This window comes from Erinaceus europaeus, chromosome 5 (assembly GCF_950295315.1).
Source record: "Erinaceus europaeus chromosome 5, mEriEur2.1, whole genome shotgun sequence".
Classification (NCBI taxonomy): domain Eukaryota; kingdom Metazoa; phylum Chordata; class Mammalia; order Eulipotyphla; family Erinaceidae; genus Erinaceus; species Erinaceus europaeus.
In genome coordinates, this window is record NC_080166.1 from 44,618,988 (window position 1) to 44,635,178 (window position 16,191).

At 40.0% G+C, this 16,191-nt stretch overlaps 1 protein-coding gene across 10 annotated transcripts in view; it reads right to left on the reverse strand.

Moving 5' to 3' along the window:
* Positions 1 to 16,191, reverse strand: part of MAST4 (microtubule associated serine/threonine kinase family member 4) — a 724,287-nt gene that overhangs the window by 51,140 nt on the left and 656,956 nt on the right. For all 10 annotated transcript variants that reach the window (XM_060191259.1, XM_016188336.2, XM_060191258.1 and 7 more), the window contains 2 exons: positions 12,501 to 12,568; positions 8,505 to 8,590 (listed from right to left, as the gene is read on the reverse strand). In XM_060191259.1, the coding sequence (XP_060047242.1) occupies positions 8,505 to 8,590; positions 12,501 to 12,568 (154 nt within the window). The remainder of the gene's footprint in view (positions 1 to 8,504; positions 8,591 to 12,500; positions 12,569 to 16,191) is intronic.

The following is a 16,191-nucleotide window of genomic DNA, read 5'->3' on the forward strand; positions in this document are numbered from 1 at the left end:
TTTTTTTTTTGCCTCCAGGGTTACTGCTGGAGCTCTGTGCCTGCACCACCACTGCTCCTGGAGGCTATTTTTTCCCCTTTTGTTGCCCTTGTTATATCATTGTTGTGGTTATTTGGTTGTTACTGATGTCATCGCTGTTGGATAGGACAGAGAGAAATGGAGAGAGGAGGGGAAGACAGAGAGGGGGAGAGAAATATCGACACCTGCAGACCTACTTCACTGCCTGTGAAGTGACTTCCCTGTAGGTAGGGAGCCAGAGGCTCAAACCCGTATCCTCATGCCGGTCCTTGTGTTATGTGCCATGTGTTATGCTATAGCCTGACCCCTATTATCAACTTTTTAAACATTCACATGACAGCCCAAATTTGACTCATACTAACAAAATACCCCATTTCAGGCCAGTCTTTTGGTTAGCCCCCACATTGTTCTTTCAGCAATAGTCACCAATCAGATATCAGGTATCAAATTTATCTTTTCTGCTAAAAGAAGAAAATGAATAGTGAACAGAGTAAATTATTTTCCAGTAGCTAGTTGGCATTTTAACTTTTTTCCAGAAACCAAACAAAATTCAACATACAGGTCAGAACAGGAAACCATTAAAAAATATTATATCATGAGGTAGGTCCTTTTAAGTATTGAATATGTTAAAACAGCTTTTCTCAGAACTTGGACTGGAGTTGGTGTACTGCACTAAAGTAAAAGATTCTGAGGTGGGTGAGGGGGTGCAGGGGTGAGTTTAAGGCCCTGGAACAGGATGGTAGAGGACCTGGGGTTGAATTTTTGTGTAGAAAATTAAGAAGTGTTACACATGTACAAACTATTGCATTTATGTCAACTGTGAAACATTAATCCCCCAATAAAGAAATTAAAAAAAAATAGCTTTTCTCAACTAAGAATACTTTAGGAAATGCAAAAAGGTTCATAACTGTTTTAGCGTGCTTGATTTTCAACTTGAGAGTAATTAACTTTTCATGAAATTCTCAAAGAAATGAGAAGTGCGTAATAGGTTACACACGGGGTTGTCCTACAACAAAGAAAAACACCTTTCCTCACCACAGACCTCCTCATCTACTCAGGCATGTTTCATCAGAAAACACATTTTCCAACATCAAAGGACTTTCTGCTTCAGCCAGCCTACCAAGGTATCAGACAACTTTACTGAACAGTGAGACAGCTGCTGACTCTGCCATCGAAATATTCTATATAACCAGTTCTAGCTGAGTAAGAACAATGACTTCTGTTAAAGTCAAATGACAAAAAAAAAGTAGCAAGTAGGAGGAGGAGTCTCAAACCCTTACCAAGAAATGCTGAGTAACAAGAAAAATGTCCTGAAGGGGTTGCTTTTCTGATAAGTTACTGCTTATGTGTTATTATTGCAGGAGAACTGGTTTGACCTCTGATGTTAGGCAATGTTCACGTAAGTAATAATTTAACTAAAGAGCCATCAGTCTTAAGAAGCTAGTAATAATAGGAGGCTATCTTACACCAAGCATAATAACCACATTAGTAATAACTTACTTAAAAAACAGTCACTCACAGTAAAATATATTCAGTGGTCTACCACCTAAACAAGAAACTAACTGATCTCAGATACATTCCCATTCTTTATTTTGACTGCCCCGAAAGCACAAATTCAGGGACTAGGACACTTGACTAGATCAATGAACCACAGTTTCAGGGTAACTCATTCACATCAACTTTCAGAATATTCAGTTTTAGCTTAGTCAATACTCACGTTTCCCTTTACATATTCAAGTAGGATTTCATGTTTCTTTGGAGTATCTATGTCTATATCTTTGTCCATTGCAGTTTTCTCACAAAATTGTGTCTCCCTTTTTTATTTATTCCATTTCTTTCCCTCTCCCTTTATTTCTCTGGTCTTCTATATCTTTTTGTTTTCTTCCCTCCCACCCCCGACATTTCTGGAGCCTAACTACTCTAGTGTGACTTTTTCCAGATAGAGAGAGGGAAAGACCAAGGCACCACAGCACTGAAGCTTCCTCCAAGGCTGTGGAGCTGGGTCCAAGCCTGAGTCATGCATGACAAAGTGTACATTTCTAGGTGAGTTATTTTGGTGGTGCTCTACTTCTTCTTTCATTGTACAGTGAAAGCTCTTAAATGCACTCTATGTAGCCAGCACAGGAATTGTCCAGTGCTATTATTCCTTCTGCACAACACAGTGGGGTGGGAATCTGCTAGCTGACTGGCCAGCCCTTCTGCACGTGATGGTGCATCTCTTCAGGAAGCCCACATACGGAGGCCCCCAGCATTTGGGTTTATTTCTACACCTATTTCTCAAGGCAAGCTTGATATCAAGATTAACTAAACAGATATTTAAACTGATGAATCATGAGTCTGAAAAGAAAAGGCACTGTCTATAGGAAAACAAAATGAACAGCTTTGGAAGACGCTGATAAGTATGAATGACTAAATAAAACCCTTGTTGACTTGGGGGTGTATAAAAAGATCCTCCAAAGTTGAGAAAATAATAAATATGCAGATTCCTACATTCATATTACTTCAAATTCTTACTTCCCCTTTAGAGAATCTAAAAGATGAAGATGGAAATGATTCATTAGAAGTATGGTTTGTACTGACTATATTAAAAGACCCTATATATCAAAAGACTAGGCAGTGTATATATATTTAGGGTAAAGTATTGAAAGTAAACTTTTTTTTTGTCTCTAGGGTTATTGCTGGGGCTCAGTGCCTATACCATGAATCCACTGCTCCCGGAGGCCACTTTTCCCCCCTTTTGTTGCCCTTGTTGTTGTAGCCTTGTTGTGGTTATTATTGTTGTTGATGTCCTTCATTGTTGGATAGGACAGAGAGAAATGGAGAGAGGAGGGGAAGACAGAGAGGGGGAGAGAAAGATAGACACCTGCAGACCTGCTTCACTGCCTGTGAAGTGACTCCTCTACAGATGGGGAGCCAGGGGCTCCAACCAGGATCCTTACACTGGTCCTTGTGCTTTGTGCCACATGTGTTTAACCCACTGCACTCCTACCCAACTCCCATAAACTTATTTTTATATAAATTCATACTTTGAGCAACTAAATAGTCTTTCATTATACATTTAGTGATGGGATACAATCAAGATATAAAGAAAACTAAGGTTCTCCTACTCAGATACTGGCACCAGGCCAGATACAGGAAACAGTTTGGTATGCACTCAAACATAAGATGAACATAGACTTAAAAAGTACTTTCACAGGGAGAGTCAGGCAGTAGCACAGCAGGTTAAGTGCACGTGGTGCAAAGCGCAAGGACTGGCTTAAGGATCCTGGTTCCAGCCCCCGACTCCCCACCTTCAGGGACATCGCTTCACAGGCGGCGAAGCAGGTCTACCGGTGTCTATCTTTCTCTCCCCCTCTCTTTCTTCCCCTCCTCTCTCCATTTCTCTGTCCTATCCAACAACAGCAACAACAACAACAATAATAATAACCACAACAATGATAAAACAACAAGGGCAACTAAAGGGGAAAAAATGGTCTCCAGGAGCAGTGGATTTATGGTGCAGGCACCGAGCCCCAGCAATAACCCTGGAGGGAAAATAAAAAGTACTTTCATGGGAGTTGGGTGGTTGAGCACACATGGTGCAAAGCGCAAGGACTGGCTTAAAGATCCCAGTTCAAGCTCCCAGCTCCCCAACTGCAGGGGAGTCACTTCACAAGTTGTGAAGCAGGTCTGCAGGTGCTTATCTTTCTCTCCTCCTCTCTGTCTTCCCCTCCTCTCTCCATTTCTCTCTGTCCTATCTAACAATGATGACATCAGTAACAACAACAATAATAACTACAACCACATAAAAAAAAGACAAGGACAACAAAAGGGAAAATAAGTAAATATAAAAAATACTTTCATGAAGAAGTCATTTTCAAACAGAAAATCAATTTTTAAATTTAGAATTTACAATGTCAAAGGCAAAAAAAATGCAGCCTCTTTATATAGCTATATGCCTATTCTCCAGAATCAATCAACATTCAACTTACTTTCTTTATCGTTCAGTATTTAATATTCAGTAAGTTTAGGTCTGGCGAAATAGTTTACTCAGATGTTATGATAGTCTGCCATGTGATCCAGGTCCCCACAGCACTAGAGGGAGCTTTGGCACTGCGTTATTTTTCCCTATCTCTGTCTCTCTTTATCTGTCTGAAAAAGGAAATAATCTACAGCAGTGAAGCTCCAGTAATGAAATTCAGAAAGTTCAGTGCTAATATTTTTCAGACACGATATTATGAAGATCACTTTTAGACTGTCAGAAAGTTGCCATTTTGAGTTTCAACCAAGTATCATCATTTCTTATGTAAATAACTGCTCAGCAATAATGTTCCAAAAGGAGCAGAGAGAGAGGAAGAAGCAGAAAGACACATAGCAGCAAACTGACAGACATCGAACACTGTTAAGCAAAGAGATGTAAACCTCCCATTGCTGTAAAATACACCCAGCTGAGTCACTCTCACATTTCTCTGCTTTCTGTCCACAAGGGTGACTTTCTTTGGAAAAGCTATTTCTGTCTCTTTTTTCTCTGTCTTATCTCTTTGTGAAAGAGGAATCCCCAGAGATAGAAGGTGATGCAGAGGAATGGGAAACTGAGGGTCCTTGTTTTCACTGGGCTAAGCTTGACTCCACCCGTGCAGAATTAAGGTGTATATGATAGGGAGAAAGGAATCAGAAGTTGACAGGATCTTGGGCAGATTGAATCGGTCCTATCGGGAGTATGAATAACGTGCATAAAATTATGCATGACTCTGAGAGTCTGATACATGATTCCTTGATGAAATCTGCATGTGGGAATGAGAGTGCATGTACATGAAGAAAGCTGAGAGGAGATTCCACAGGGAGAGAGTGTGCAGGAGACAGCATCATCAACTCACACACCTGGTTCTCTCAGAAAATGAGTCCATGCTGTAAGGACTACTTACTGTGCATTAAGGCTAGCAGAAAAGGGTTGGCAAGATAGTTCACCTTGGATGGTGCCTGATTTGCATTGCTTGAAATCAAGGTTTTAGCCTGTCCCCCAATGCACTGGAGTTTGATGTGGTGTTCGCTGCTTCTCTCTTCCTATCTGAAAACGTTAGCTCAGAGTGGTGAAGCCCTTTAACAATAACAGCACAAATCAAGTGCAAGTAGTAAAGCAAAAACAGAGTGGAGGAGAAACCTGTGCCTATCAATGGTAGTATTAGGTTATCTTTTGCATTTTAAGTCAATTTCATTCTTTCAATAATATTCAAAGTTGACATTTAAAAACTCACAAGGAAGGTCTCAACAGAAGGACTTCTACAGTGCATTAAAAAGGCCAAAAGTCCCAATTTAAAAATACTGATAGGTAGAAGAGAACCTTGCTTGAGAATGGAGCATTTGTAATCATATCTTTGAGCCTTTCTTTTTCTCATATTTAAGGGAGAACAGTTTCAATTCATGCACAGGGCTCCTGTGAGAAGAGAATACATATAAAGACAACTGCAAATGCCTTGCGCCTACCTTTGTGTTAGCTTTCTTCTTTTTCTTTCCCCTATCCCTTTTTTTCTCCTCTCTCTCTCTCTGTCTCTCTCTCTCTCTGTCTGTCTCTCTCTGTCTGTCTCTCTCTGTCTCTCTCTCTCTTGCTCTCTTTCTCTTTATCCTTCCCTCTCCCCCTCCCTGCCTCTCAGAATACTAAGCTCTGGCTGGGGATTGAGCCTGAATTATTTTGGTGCCTCAAGCATGAACATCTTTTTTGCATAACCATTATGCTATCTCCCCGGCCCAAGTGTTAACTTTCTAATACTATGTCAGCATTAAGGAGTATTGAACTTCCAGTCAGGGAGGTATCTGAAACACTAAACAGAGTAGGGAATCAGATGTTTGACAAATTAGTGAACTGGTTTTACAATATAAATTTCATCAAGTAATGATGTTGAGAAAACCATGACATGTTACACATGATAAAAACTCATCCTAGGGAGAGGGCTAGTTCTCAACAGAACCAATTTTTGAGAAATCATAAAATGGGTACCTCTAACTCACTGATGTAAGTGGTAGATTCTGTCACACAGATGCCCAAGGAAGCATGTAATAGTTCTGGTTCATCTACATGTACAAGGATAAATTTCTTTTTATATTATCTTTTTTATTTTTTCCCCCACCAGGGCTCAGTGTCTTGCACTATGAGGCCAATGCTCCTGGTGGTTATTTATTTTAAATTTTGGGATAGAGACAGAGAGAAATTGAAAGGGAAAGGAGAGATAGTAAGGGCAAAAAAGAGACACTTAGCAATTTCACCACATATGAAGCTTCCGTGCTGCAGGTGGGGACCTGGGCTTAAGTCTGGGTCCTTACACAAGGTATGTGCTCTGCTAGGTACCTCACTGTCCAGCCCCATAGGGATGCATTTCTTCAGTCAGTTCCCTTAAGCCTGCAATCAAGTGTACCCAAAGCGTCATTTAAATTTCAAATTAAAAATAATGAAAAAATAGAGGAAATATGTCACAAATGTAATGAGCTATTAAATATGAGAAGAGCAATAGAGAAAAAGAGAGAGAGAGAGAGGGAGAGAGAAAGGTCTGAACTGACTGGCAAAGCCTCCCGCAGGCAGCTTGTAAGCCCATTAATGACTTGGCCTGCATCCTGGGTGTTTACTGATTCACAGCTTGTTTAACTTCTTGTATATTCCCAACCATTCCCCAAAGTGTGCTATACCTCATCTACTAAACAGTGGTTTAATTGTACTACAAATGAGTTTACTCAACCAATTAGAACTCCAAATACTTGTAAGATACATGAGCAAGTTTCATAAAAGCAGTGCTTCCTTACAGATTTTCTTATTCTGGAATTGTCACCCCTTCTCTCATTAAAATCTAGCAGTGCTCAGCTCCACAGACCCACTAAAGTCAAAGTTCAGTCTTTTCTTGGAAATAGGAAGAAATCTTCAAATGATTTCTAACATTGAAAAAAAAAAGTAATAAACAAAAATCATAAGTACATTCTGAAATATTTTCCATAGGTAGAAAGAATTGTTTTAATGAGGCCTCTGAAAGGAATAAAATACTGGAAAGATAAAACATTAGAAAGCATTTATAAGCTGCATCAGTTAATAAGCCATTTGATATACTCACCAAAACAAATTGGTGAAACTTAGAGGGGACTCACAACTATTTAAGTTATTCACTAAGTTAGTGGTGTGGAAAAGATCAGAAGTAAAGAAAAATACTAATAGTCATAAGAAGCAACATCCCTTGTGGCAAAAGAAAAATTACTTTTATCTCTTCTGCTCAAATGTGTGATAAATGGCAATAAATGTCTAAGGGACAGTTTACTGCTGTTCACAGACAGATAGAGTTGGGATTAATAATTAAACCAGCATTTTCGGGATGCCTACAATGGATCAGGATTTAGTTTGTGTGCTAATTACCCTCCAAACTTTTTACTAGTAACTCAGAAGACTGTCACTATTTGACCTATGTCATGAAGAGCAAATTATGTGTTTAGACAATGGAAGGAGCCAATATAGAGACAGATTCATAGCACAGAATTCAACTGGCCAGCAATTCTACTACAGTCTAAATAGTGAACTAAATGTACTATTCTAAATGTTCACCCTTCTGATTTACATATCCCACTAGGCAAAATAAAGGCTGATTGAGGGGTAGATGGTCACACAGGAAGTACTAGTTAATCCCAAAGTATTAAAGCTACATGTAAGGAGTGTGCGTTGTGTGTGTGTGTGTCCCAAGACTCAGTTACTTCAGAACCCAAAAGGGAAGAATGAAAGAGACAGAAAATAGGGTCAGTAAGATAGCTCATCTAGGGGAGTCGGGTGGTGGTGCAGCGGGTTAAGCACAAGGGCGCAAAACGCAAGGAGCGGTGTCAGGATCCTGGTTCAAGCCCCCGACTCCCCACCTGCAGGAGAGTTGCTTCAGCGGTGAAGCAGGTGTGCAGGTGTCTGTCTTTCTCTCCCCCTCTGTCTTCCCCTCCTCTCTCCATTTATCTCTGTTCTATCCAACGACATCAATAACCACAACAATGTTAAACAAAAAGGGCAATAAAAGGGAAAATAAAACAAAAACAAACAAAAAAAAAACCGAAATGTTAAAAAAAAAAAAGATAGCTCATCTAGAAGGGTGCCTGCCCTGAGCCAGTGTCAAGCTCATCTCCTATTACATTGGGAGACATTTTAGTGTCAAAGTGTCTTACCATCTCTCTTCTTGTTCTGGTCTCTCTTTGTCTGAAAAAGTTAGCCAGAAGTAGTAATAATGATATAAAAAAAAAAAAGTGAATGAAGACATGATTTTTTTTTCCTTTATAAAGTCTTCCCTTATGACACTCTAAAATAATTCTCAGGTTACTTCATAATTTTTTTAATGTAGCATCCAGTGTCAAATAAGTGCAGGTGTTCATTAGGCCCATAATGTAGGAGCAGTGATCTAAAAACTCAAGTCCCTATCCAACATCTATCTGTCATATGATATGACAGAGTATGTTACTCAGGTGTGTTAAAATACGATAGGGAGTTTTCATGATTTACTCACCCATAGGCTCCATTGCTAATCAATTTAATTGTTTCAAAATCACTTTCCCGAGGTTTCCTTCGTAGTTTCAGGGAAGCATTAGAGCTCTTGGAAAAAAATACATATATTTAGAAGTTAAAACAAATGGTTGAATATTCAAGCATTTTAACAGCAACATAGGTAAAACATGAACTAGTCTCTGAGTCACAATATGCTGAAAAGCAATATTCCAGCCACAAGGACTGGGGGTTGGGGTGGGGGCAGCTTTCAAGATGAGATTTCTAATGCAGTGCTAACAAACTATTCCCCAGGAGTAAGTCTCAGTTTCATTCACATGAACTCACATTTCTAGGAGATAAAGGTAGCAAGATTTTGAAAAATCCTGATTTTGATTTACCCCTCTCCTCTAAACTAATCATCTTATTCTATTAATGTTTTGAGATATGGTTCTAAAATGTCAAATACTCCTTCTGGCTTTAGTCAGTCAGAAAAGAATGATATAAAGTGGTTCCACATGGGTTGATCGATGGACTAGCGTATGTATGTTTCATTCCCGCAACAACCTTCTGAGGATGGAAAAGGTAGCTGACAATGAATGGAATCCTACCTACCACAGAATGTCTGCTTGCCTTTTCTTTCATACATAACTCTTTCTATGGCTTCAGTAAAAACTCTTAAAAAGATAGGTTTTTTTTTTTTTTAAGTCTAGCTTAAAGGATCAGAAGAATTGGTATTAAAAAGAAATATCTCATACCCCACATATCTTAGCATTGACAAATAACTGCTGCTTCATTTTCAGGATGGAATTCCCACAAATTTGGAAGATACCTCATTGCTCTAAGGTATGTTTCCTCATTCAATGCTGTTAGCTGTTGACCTGGCACCCCACTCATCTTGGAAAGACTTGGATACCTAGTGTCACCCTTCATCTTTATCCAAGTTCTCTCACTATCCTGGGAGATTTCATTGTCTGGAGATTTCATTTTATTGTATCAATAACTCATCCAACACCTTGATAGCTGTGCTATTTGACCTTCTTGATTCAACCAATTGTTTTCCTCTTTAATTTCCCTAAGTTTCTTTTTTAAAAAATATTTTTATTTATTTATTATTATTGGATAGAGGCAGAGAGAAATTGAAAGGAGAGGGGGAGATAGAGATGGAGAGACAGAGAGACACCTGCAGCTCTGCTTCACCACTTGTGAAGCTTTCCCCTGCAAGTGGAAACCAGGGGCTTGAACCCAAGTCCTTATGCACTGTAATGTGTGTGCTTAACCAGGTGCATCACCACCTGGCAGCTTAATTTCCCTAAGTTGTTGGTACACCCAGTGAGGCGTACACATGTCACCATGCACAAAAACCTGAGTTCAAACCCCTGGTCTCTTGTCGGGAAATTGTGAGGAGCCTCACAAAGCACCCTGCATCTTCCCCTGCCTCCAAGAGCCAGCATTCCTTAAAACATTAAGCCTGCTTCACCCTGCATTTGTTTTATCTACATATCAATCTTCTGCTTTGTCTTACAAATGACTAAAGGTCTCCTTCTTAATTCCTCGAAGGGTATTGCTAATCCTACCAATTGAACCCCTAGCAATAGTTGCTGGGGAGGTCCATACCATTCCCGGACCCCTTTGCCTTTCTCTGCCCCTTTCCTAACCATGTATGGTATTATCAAGCCACTTCTGTTTCTGTCTTGGCTCTTCTGTGTTCCACCTGGAGGAGGGCACGCATGCAAACTGGGAGGCTGATGCTGGCCATTGTGGTTTGCACTACGTGGCTTAACCAGGTGTGCTACCACCAGACTCTGGGGCGTTCGGATGAATAAAGATTTGAATTGCCTTGCCACCACGAGCTTGGTTCCTGGGTCATCTCTCTCGCGCGTTGCCCGAGAGTCTCTAATTGCAGAGGAGAAGCTTCCCAGGTGATGAAGACTTGGGACAGGTGTCTCTTTTTCTCTCCTAACCTATCTCTGGTGTCTGACTACCTTACACAGACTATCATAATCATTAATATTTGTAGATGTGGCAACTGAAGTGCAGAGAGATTCTAGTAACTGGTAAGAGAATGAATCAGGTTTCAGATCCAAGCAATCTGACTCCTGATGCTAGTTCTCAGTACCCAGGGTACACAAATCTTTCCTGTATCCAAACCAGCATTTCCTATCCTGACTCCTCCTCTGACTCATAGTTCAAGAGGCCCCAACAACTGGATCTCTCCTCTGAGCCACTGAGACAGGCTCTCAATTGGCTCCCCCATGTTCATCCTTCTACTTATTTCCCTTACCCCAGCTACTTTCTAGCCTGTAGTCAGTGCAATACTTTTTTCTTAGGGTGAGGGGATTTTTTTTATTAAAATTTATTAATCATTCTTATCACTGACAGTCATAATTTTTTATTGTTATTACTGTTTTTATTGTTGTCATCGTTTAATTAGATAGGACAGAAAGAAATGGAGAGAGGCGGGGAAGACAGAGAGGGGGAGAGAAAGACAGACACCTGCAGACCTGCTTCACCTCCTGTGAAGCGACTCTCCTGCAGGTGAGGAGCCGGGGGCTTGAACCAGTATCCTTACACCAGTCCTTGCGCTTTGTGCCAGGTAAGCTTAACCCACTACACTACCACCCAACTCCCAGACATTCATAATTTTTAAAGCTTTTATTTCACTATATAGATACTCTTTTTTTAGGGAGTCATGTGGTGGTGTACTGGGTTCAGCAGAGCAATACTTCTTTCTTTTTTTTTAAATATTTATTTTATTTATTTATTCCCTTTGTTGCCCTTGTTGTTTTACTGTTGTAGTTATTATTGTTGTTGTTATTGATGTCGTCATGGAGAGAGGAGGGGAAGACAGAGAGGAGGAGAGAAAGATAGACACCTGCAGACCTGCTTCACTGCCTGTGAAGCGACTCCCCTGCAGGTGGGGAGCCGGGGCTCGAACCGGGATCCTTATGCCGGTCCTTGTGCTTTGCGCCACCTGCGCTTAACCCACTGTGCTACAGCCCGACTCCCAGAGCAATACTTCTTTAAGCACAGCTCTCACTGAGCCATCTCGCTGCGCATGCCCCTTGTACTATGCTTCCACACTCAATCAATCTACACTGTACTTTAATGGAAAAAAAATGACAAAGACAAAGGCCTCTGGACCTAGTTTTCACTAAGTTCTCTGATCTCTGTGGTCTTGATCTTAGAGATAAGAGCACACAGCTCCATTGTGTCACAGTCTTAACCTAGGATGTAACCAGTTCTGAGATGTTTCACTGTCCCTCTCATCATACTGACTTCTTGCACCTTCGTTCAAGAATCATTTCCTTGGCATATTTTTGTGGGCTGGACAAACTAAGTTAGTACTCTTTATGTTGTGCTCCAGTAGCATGTGACCCACTTTATTCAAATATATCTATTTTATTTGTTGCCACCAAGGTTATGGCTGGGGTTTGGAAGCTACAAAACAAATCCACTGCTCCTAGGGGCTATTTTTATTTCCTGTTTCTATGTCTGTTGATAGATACATAGAGAAACTGAGACTAGAAGGGGAGATACAGTGGGAGAGAGAATGACAGACACATGTAGCACTGCTTCACAGCTCATGATGCTTACCCCCTGCATGTGGGAACCAGGGACCTGAACCCAGGACTTTGTGCATGATAATTGGTGTGTTCTACCAGGTACACAATCACCCAGCCCCAAATCAAATATATTTTTTAAAGACACTTACATTTTTTTAGGAGACACAGAGAGAATGTTTCTTGCAGGTTCTTAAACCAGGTGCTTCACTCATTCAAAGCATAAGCTCTGTCCACTGAGCTCCCTTTCTGGGCACAGTCATTTTTTACTTTTGTGCATGATTTCTTTTTATTAATTTGTCCCCTCTCCAAAGGAAGGGGCTAAAATTGTATGCCTTGTGACTTGAAAATGGAAGCTCAATAAATATTTGTTGAATAAAGTAATTAACACAGCCAAACTCTCCAGATGCTAATAAACAGAAAAACTAACATCATATTTCATTACGAAAGAAACTTACACTCACTGATTCATCTGTTTCTGGTGTTTCTGCTGTCCCGCTATCGTAATTTCCCAACTGAGCCATTTCTGAAAAAAGAAGAAAAAAATTTAAGAAAAAAATATGACAGTTGTAATTAGTTAAGAAAAGTATGCTACAAAGAAGGATACTTCACTTTTCTAGAATATAGCAACTTTCTGAAGTTTTCCTTTGGTATTCTGAGCTCTGTAAAAAAAATTCAACCAATCCAAATCTAAGCCACAATGGTTATTCTACACTGAACATGAACAGACTTCTTTTTCTTATCTTCACTCTCTTAGCACTACAGTATAAGTATAAATCTATAGTATAAGTGTAAGCCTAGAAGTGATTTAAAGAATAACGGAAGATACATATATGGGGGAACAGACCCTGAAATCAATACCCCTTGAATACTGAAGGATGGCAGTACTCTGGTGTACTCCTATAAAAATCTTAGAGATCCTAAGTGACAAAGAGTCAGAAAAAGACCTTTTGAACCTTCATCATATGTCCTTCCCTGGAACCTCACACTGCATATGAACATTTAGACACAGGTATACTTGGGAGATCAGGCCTCTGCTCTGGCAGGATTCACAGTTTGTGCAATCACTCCAGCTCAGAGAGTGTTTGGGGCATCAACCACCAGGCTTATCATAAAATTTTCAAGGGGGGGAAATTCTTTTAGGTTGTGACAACCATCAAAGATACACAGTCACAGAGAAAAACAAACACTGTGATCTGGGAGGTTGCATAGTGGATAAAGTGTTGGGCTCTCAAGCATGAGGGTCCTGAGTTTGTACCAGAGGGATGTCTAGTTCTTTCTCTCTCTCCTCCTATCTTTCTCATTAATAAAAAAAAAGAGAGAAAAACAAACACTATGTGATGACCTCACATACATGTAGATTCTAGAAACAAAGAAGAAAACAATGGAGTCATAGATGCAGAGAACAGATTGGAAGCTGACTAAGACAGGGGCATGGGGCAAGCAATATTGGTTAAGGAGGTTAACTGGTACAAACTTCTAGTTATTATCAGGCTATTGGAAAAGTTATGACACATATTTGTATAGAAAACATGAAAAAATATGTCATGACTTTTCTGACAGCCTAATAATGAAGTCATGAGGGTATAAGAACAGCATTGAGTATTTCGTTTACAGTACAGTTGACCCTTGAACAACTTGGAGATGGAGGGTACTGAACCATAGCCCCCTGGATGAAAACACGAATTTAACTTTTAATTTCTTTTGCCATAACTGGGACCTCACCACTCTGGGCAGATTTTTCTCAGTGACGGAGACAGAGAGAAGGAAAGACACCATAGCACGAAGCTTCCCTCAGTGACAAATTGCTCATGGGTATTGCTCCCAAATTTGATTCTAACATATTGTTGACAGTTATAAACACAGGTTCTGCTTCATGGCCCACTGTACTCAAAACTCAAGGACTAAGTTAGGAAACAAGAAAGAATGAACCTGCAAGATTTAAACTCATGTTGTCCAAGGGACAACTGGTTTATACTATATACATGAAAATTGCAGAGATAGTAAGATATTAAAAGTCCTCATTCCCTCCTCTCTTACACAACACACACACACACAGGGAGACGAGAGGGAGAGGGAGAGGGAGAGGGAGAGGGAGGGAGGGAGAGAGAGAAAGAGAGAGAGAGAGGTAGAGGGAAAGGGAGGGAGAGAGAGAGAGAGACAGAGACAGACTATAACTATTCATGGGGATGGATGTTAACAAGACACAGATGTTTCAATAGACACAAATATGAAAGAATGTTGTATGTTTGAAGCTAGCATAAAGTTATTTGCCAACTACACCTCCAAAAGAAATGTGGGGCATGGTGGTGCACCCAGCTGAGGAAACGTATTATAATGCACAATAACCCAGTTTCAAGCCCTGTTTCCCACATTTGGGGAAAGATTCACAAAGGGTGAAGCATTGCAGGGAATCAGGCGGTAGCACAGTGGGTTAAGTGCACATGGTGCAAAGCTCAAGGGCCTGTGTAAGGATCCAGGTTGGTGCCCCCAGCTCCCCACTTGCAGGGGAGTCGCTTCCAAAGCGGTGAAGCAGGTCTGCAGGTGTCTATCTTTCTCTCCTCCTTTCTGTCTTCCCCTCCTCTCTCCATTTCTCTCTGTTTTATCCAACAACAACAAAAGCTATGACAACAATAACAACTACAACAAGGGCAACAAAATGGGGGAAAAAAAGCCTCCAGGAGCAGTGGATTCATAGTGCAGGCACCAAACCCCAGCAATACCCTGGAGGGGAAAAAAAAAAGGGTGAAGCATTTGCTATGGGTATCTTTCCTTCTCTCTTCCGATCCATCCCCCCCCCCCCCAATTCATTTCTGTCCCTACGCAATAAATAAATAAATAATTGAAAAAAGATGCACTGGCTATAGTTTAGAAATGATTCTCTATCTGCGGTGAACATTTGTTCTTCCGGGCATGGTGGTGGCACAGTACCTGGTTGATAGCACAGTACCTGTGCAAGGACCCGGGATCAAGTGCCCCAGACCACACCTACAGGGGGAAAACTTTGCAAGCAGAGTTGCAGGTATCTCTCTGTCTCTCTATGAGCCCCTTCCCTCTGTATTTCTGGCTCTCTCTGTCCAATAAATAAAGATAATAAAAATTTAAAGTTCTTTTTAAAAGTAATAATAATTAAAAAACATTCTTCCATTTCTTCACACTCACTGAGGAATATCCCATCTAGTACACCAAGAACTTACAATTTGTCAGAAAGGAAGCACTAGCAATGGTTTGACAATTTGGAGCTGAAAATACTTGGCCAGTACCACTTATAAGCACTTTCTAGTGACCATTAACCATAGGCTTTGTAAAATCAGAAGACTGCTTATCTGTTTTCTGTGAGTATGATCTATGACAATGCACATCAACTAACAAAACTTACTCATTGAACAGTGATTATTATTTATTTTAATTAATTATATCATATAGTATAATCAGTCTTGGGCTGGATGCCACAGATTTGACATCACATTTAACACTGAGCTGGTAATCTGGTTATCAGAGACAAGGGCATCTAATTGCTCAATGCTTAATGAAATGTACCACTGAGTGAATGTAAGTAAGAACTGAAAAGCCTAATTTATTTGGTATTCATTTTATTTTTTTCTTTAAAAAGATATATTTTGCTAAAAATATATTAGTATTTTCTGTAAAACTTAGGAGTTACCTCTGAGTGGTAGGGTCACAAGTAAAATTTTCAAAACTGAAATGTGTAATAAAAGTTATAGCTTTCAGTGTCATATGTTATGTGCATTTAAAAGTATTTCTCAAGTTCTTTTTTCATATATTTATGTTTCTATAAATATAGACACTTTTTGTTAGATTACAAATAAAAGAAATGGGGGGGGGGGAAACAGCCTTGGGATGCTGCCTTTAGCCAAAAAATGAACAAACTTCAGTTTCTAAATAACTAAAGACTGACACTAACTCTCTCAGTTCACCAGTGGGGAAAATAGAAAAATGAAAATGAGTTCTGTAAAAGAATTCTGTTTTCTCTATGTAATTCAAATAGTGTCAATATCCTGGGTTACTACCCTTTAGATTTATGGACTAGACAGACAATCTAAATGCATACAGATGGAGATTGTCTCAAAGAAAGGGGTAATTTTAATTCTGTCTAAATTAAGAAGCCTCAACAGCTGCACTTTATTC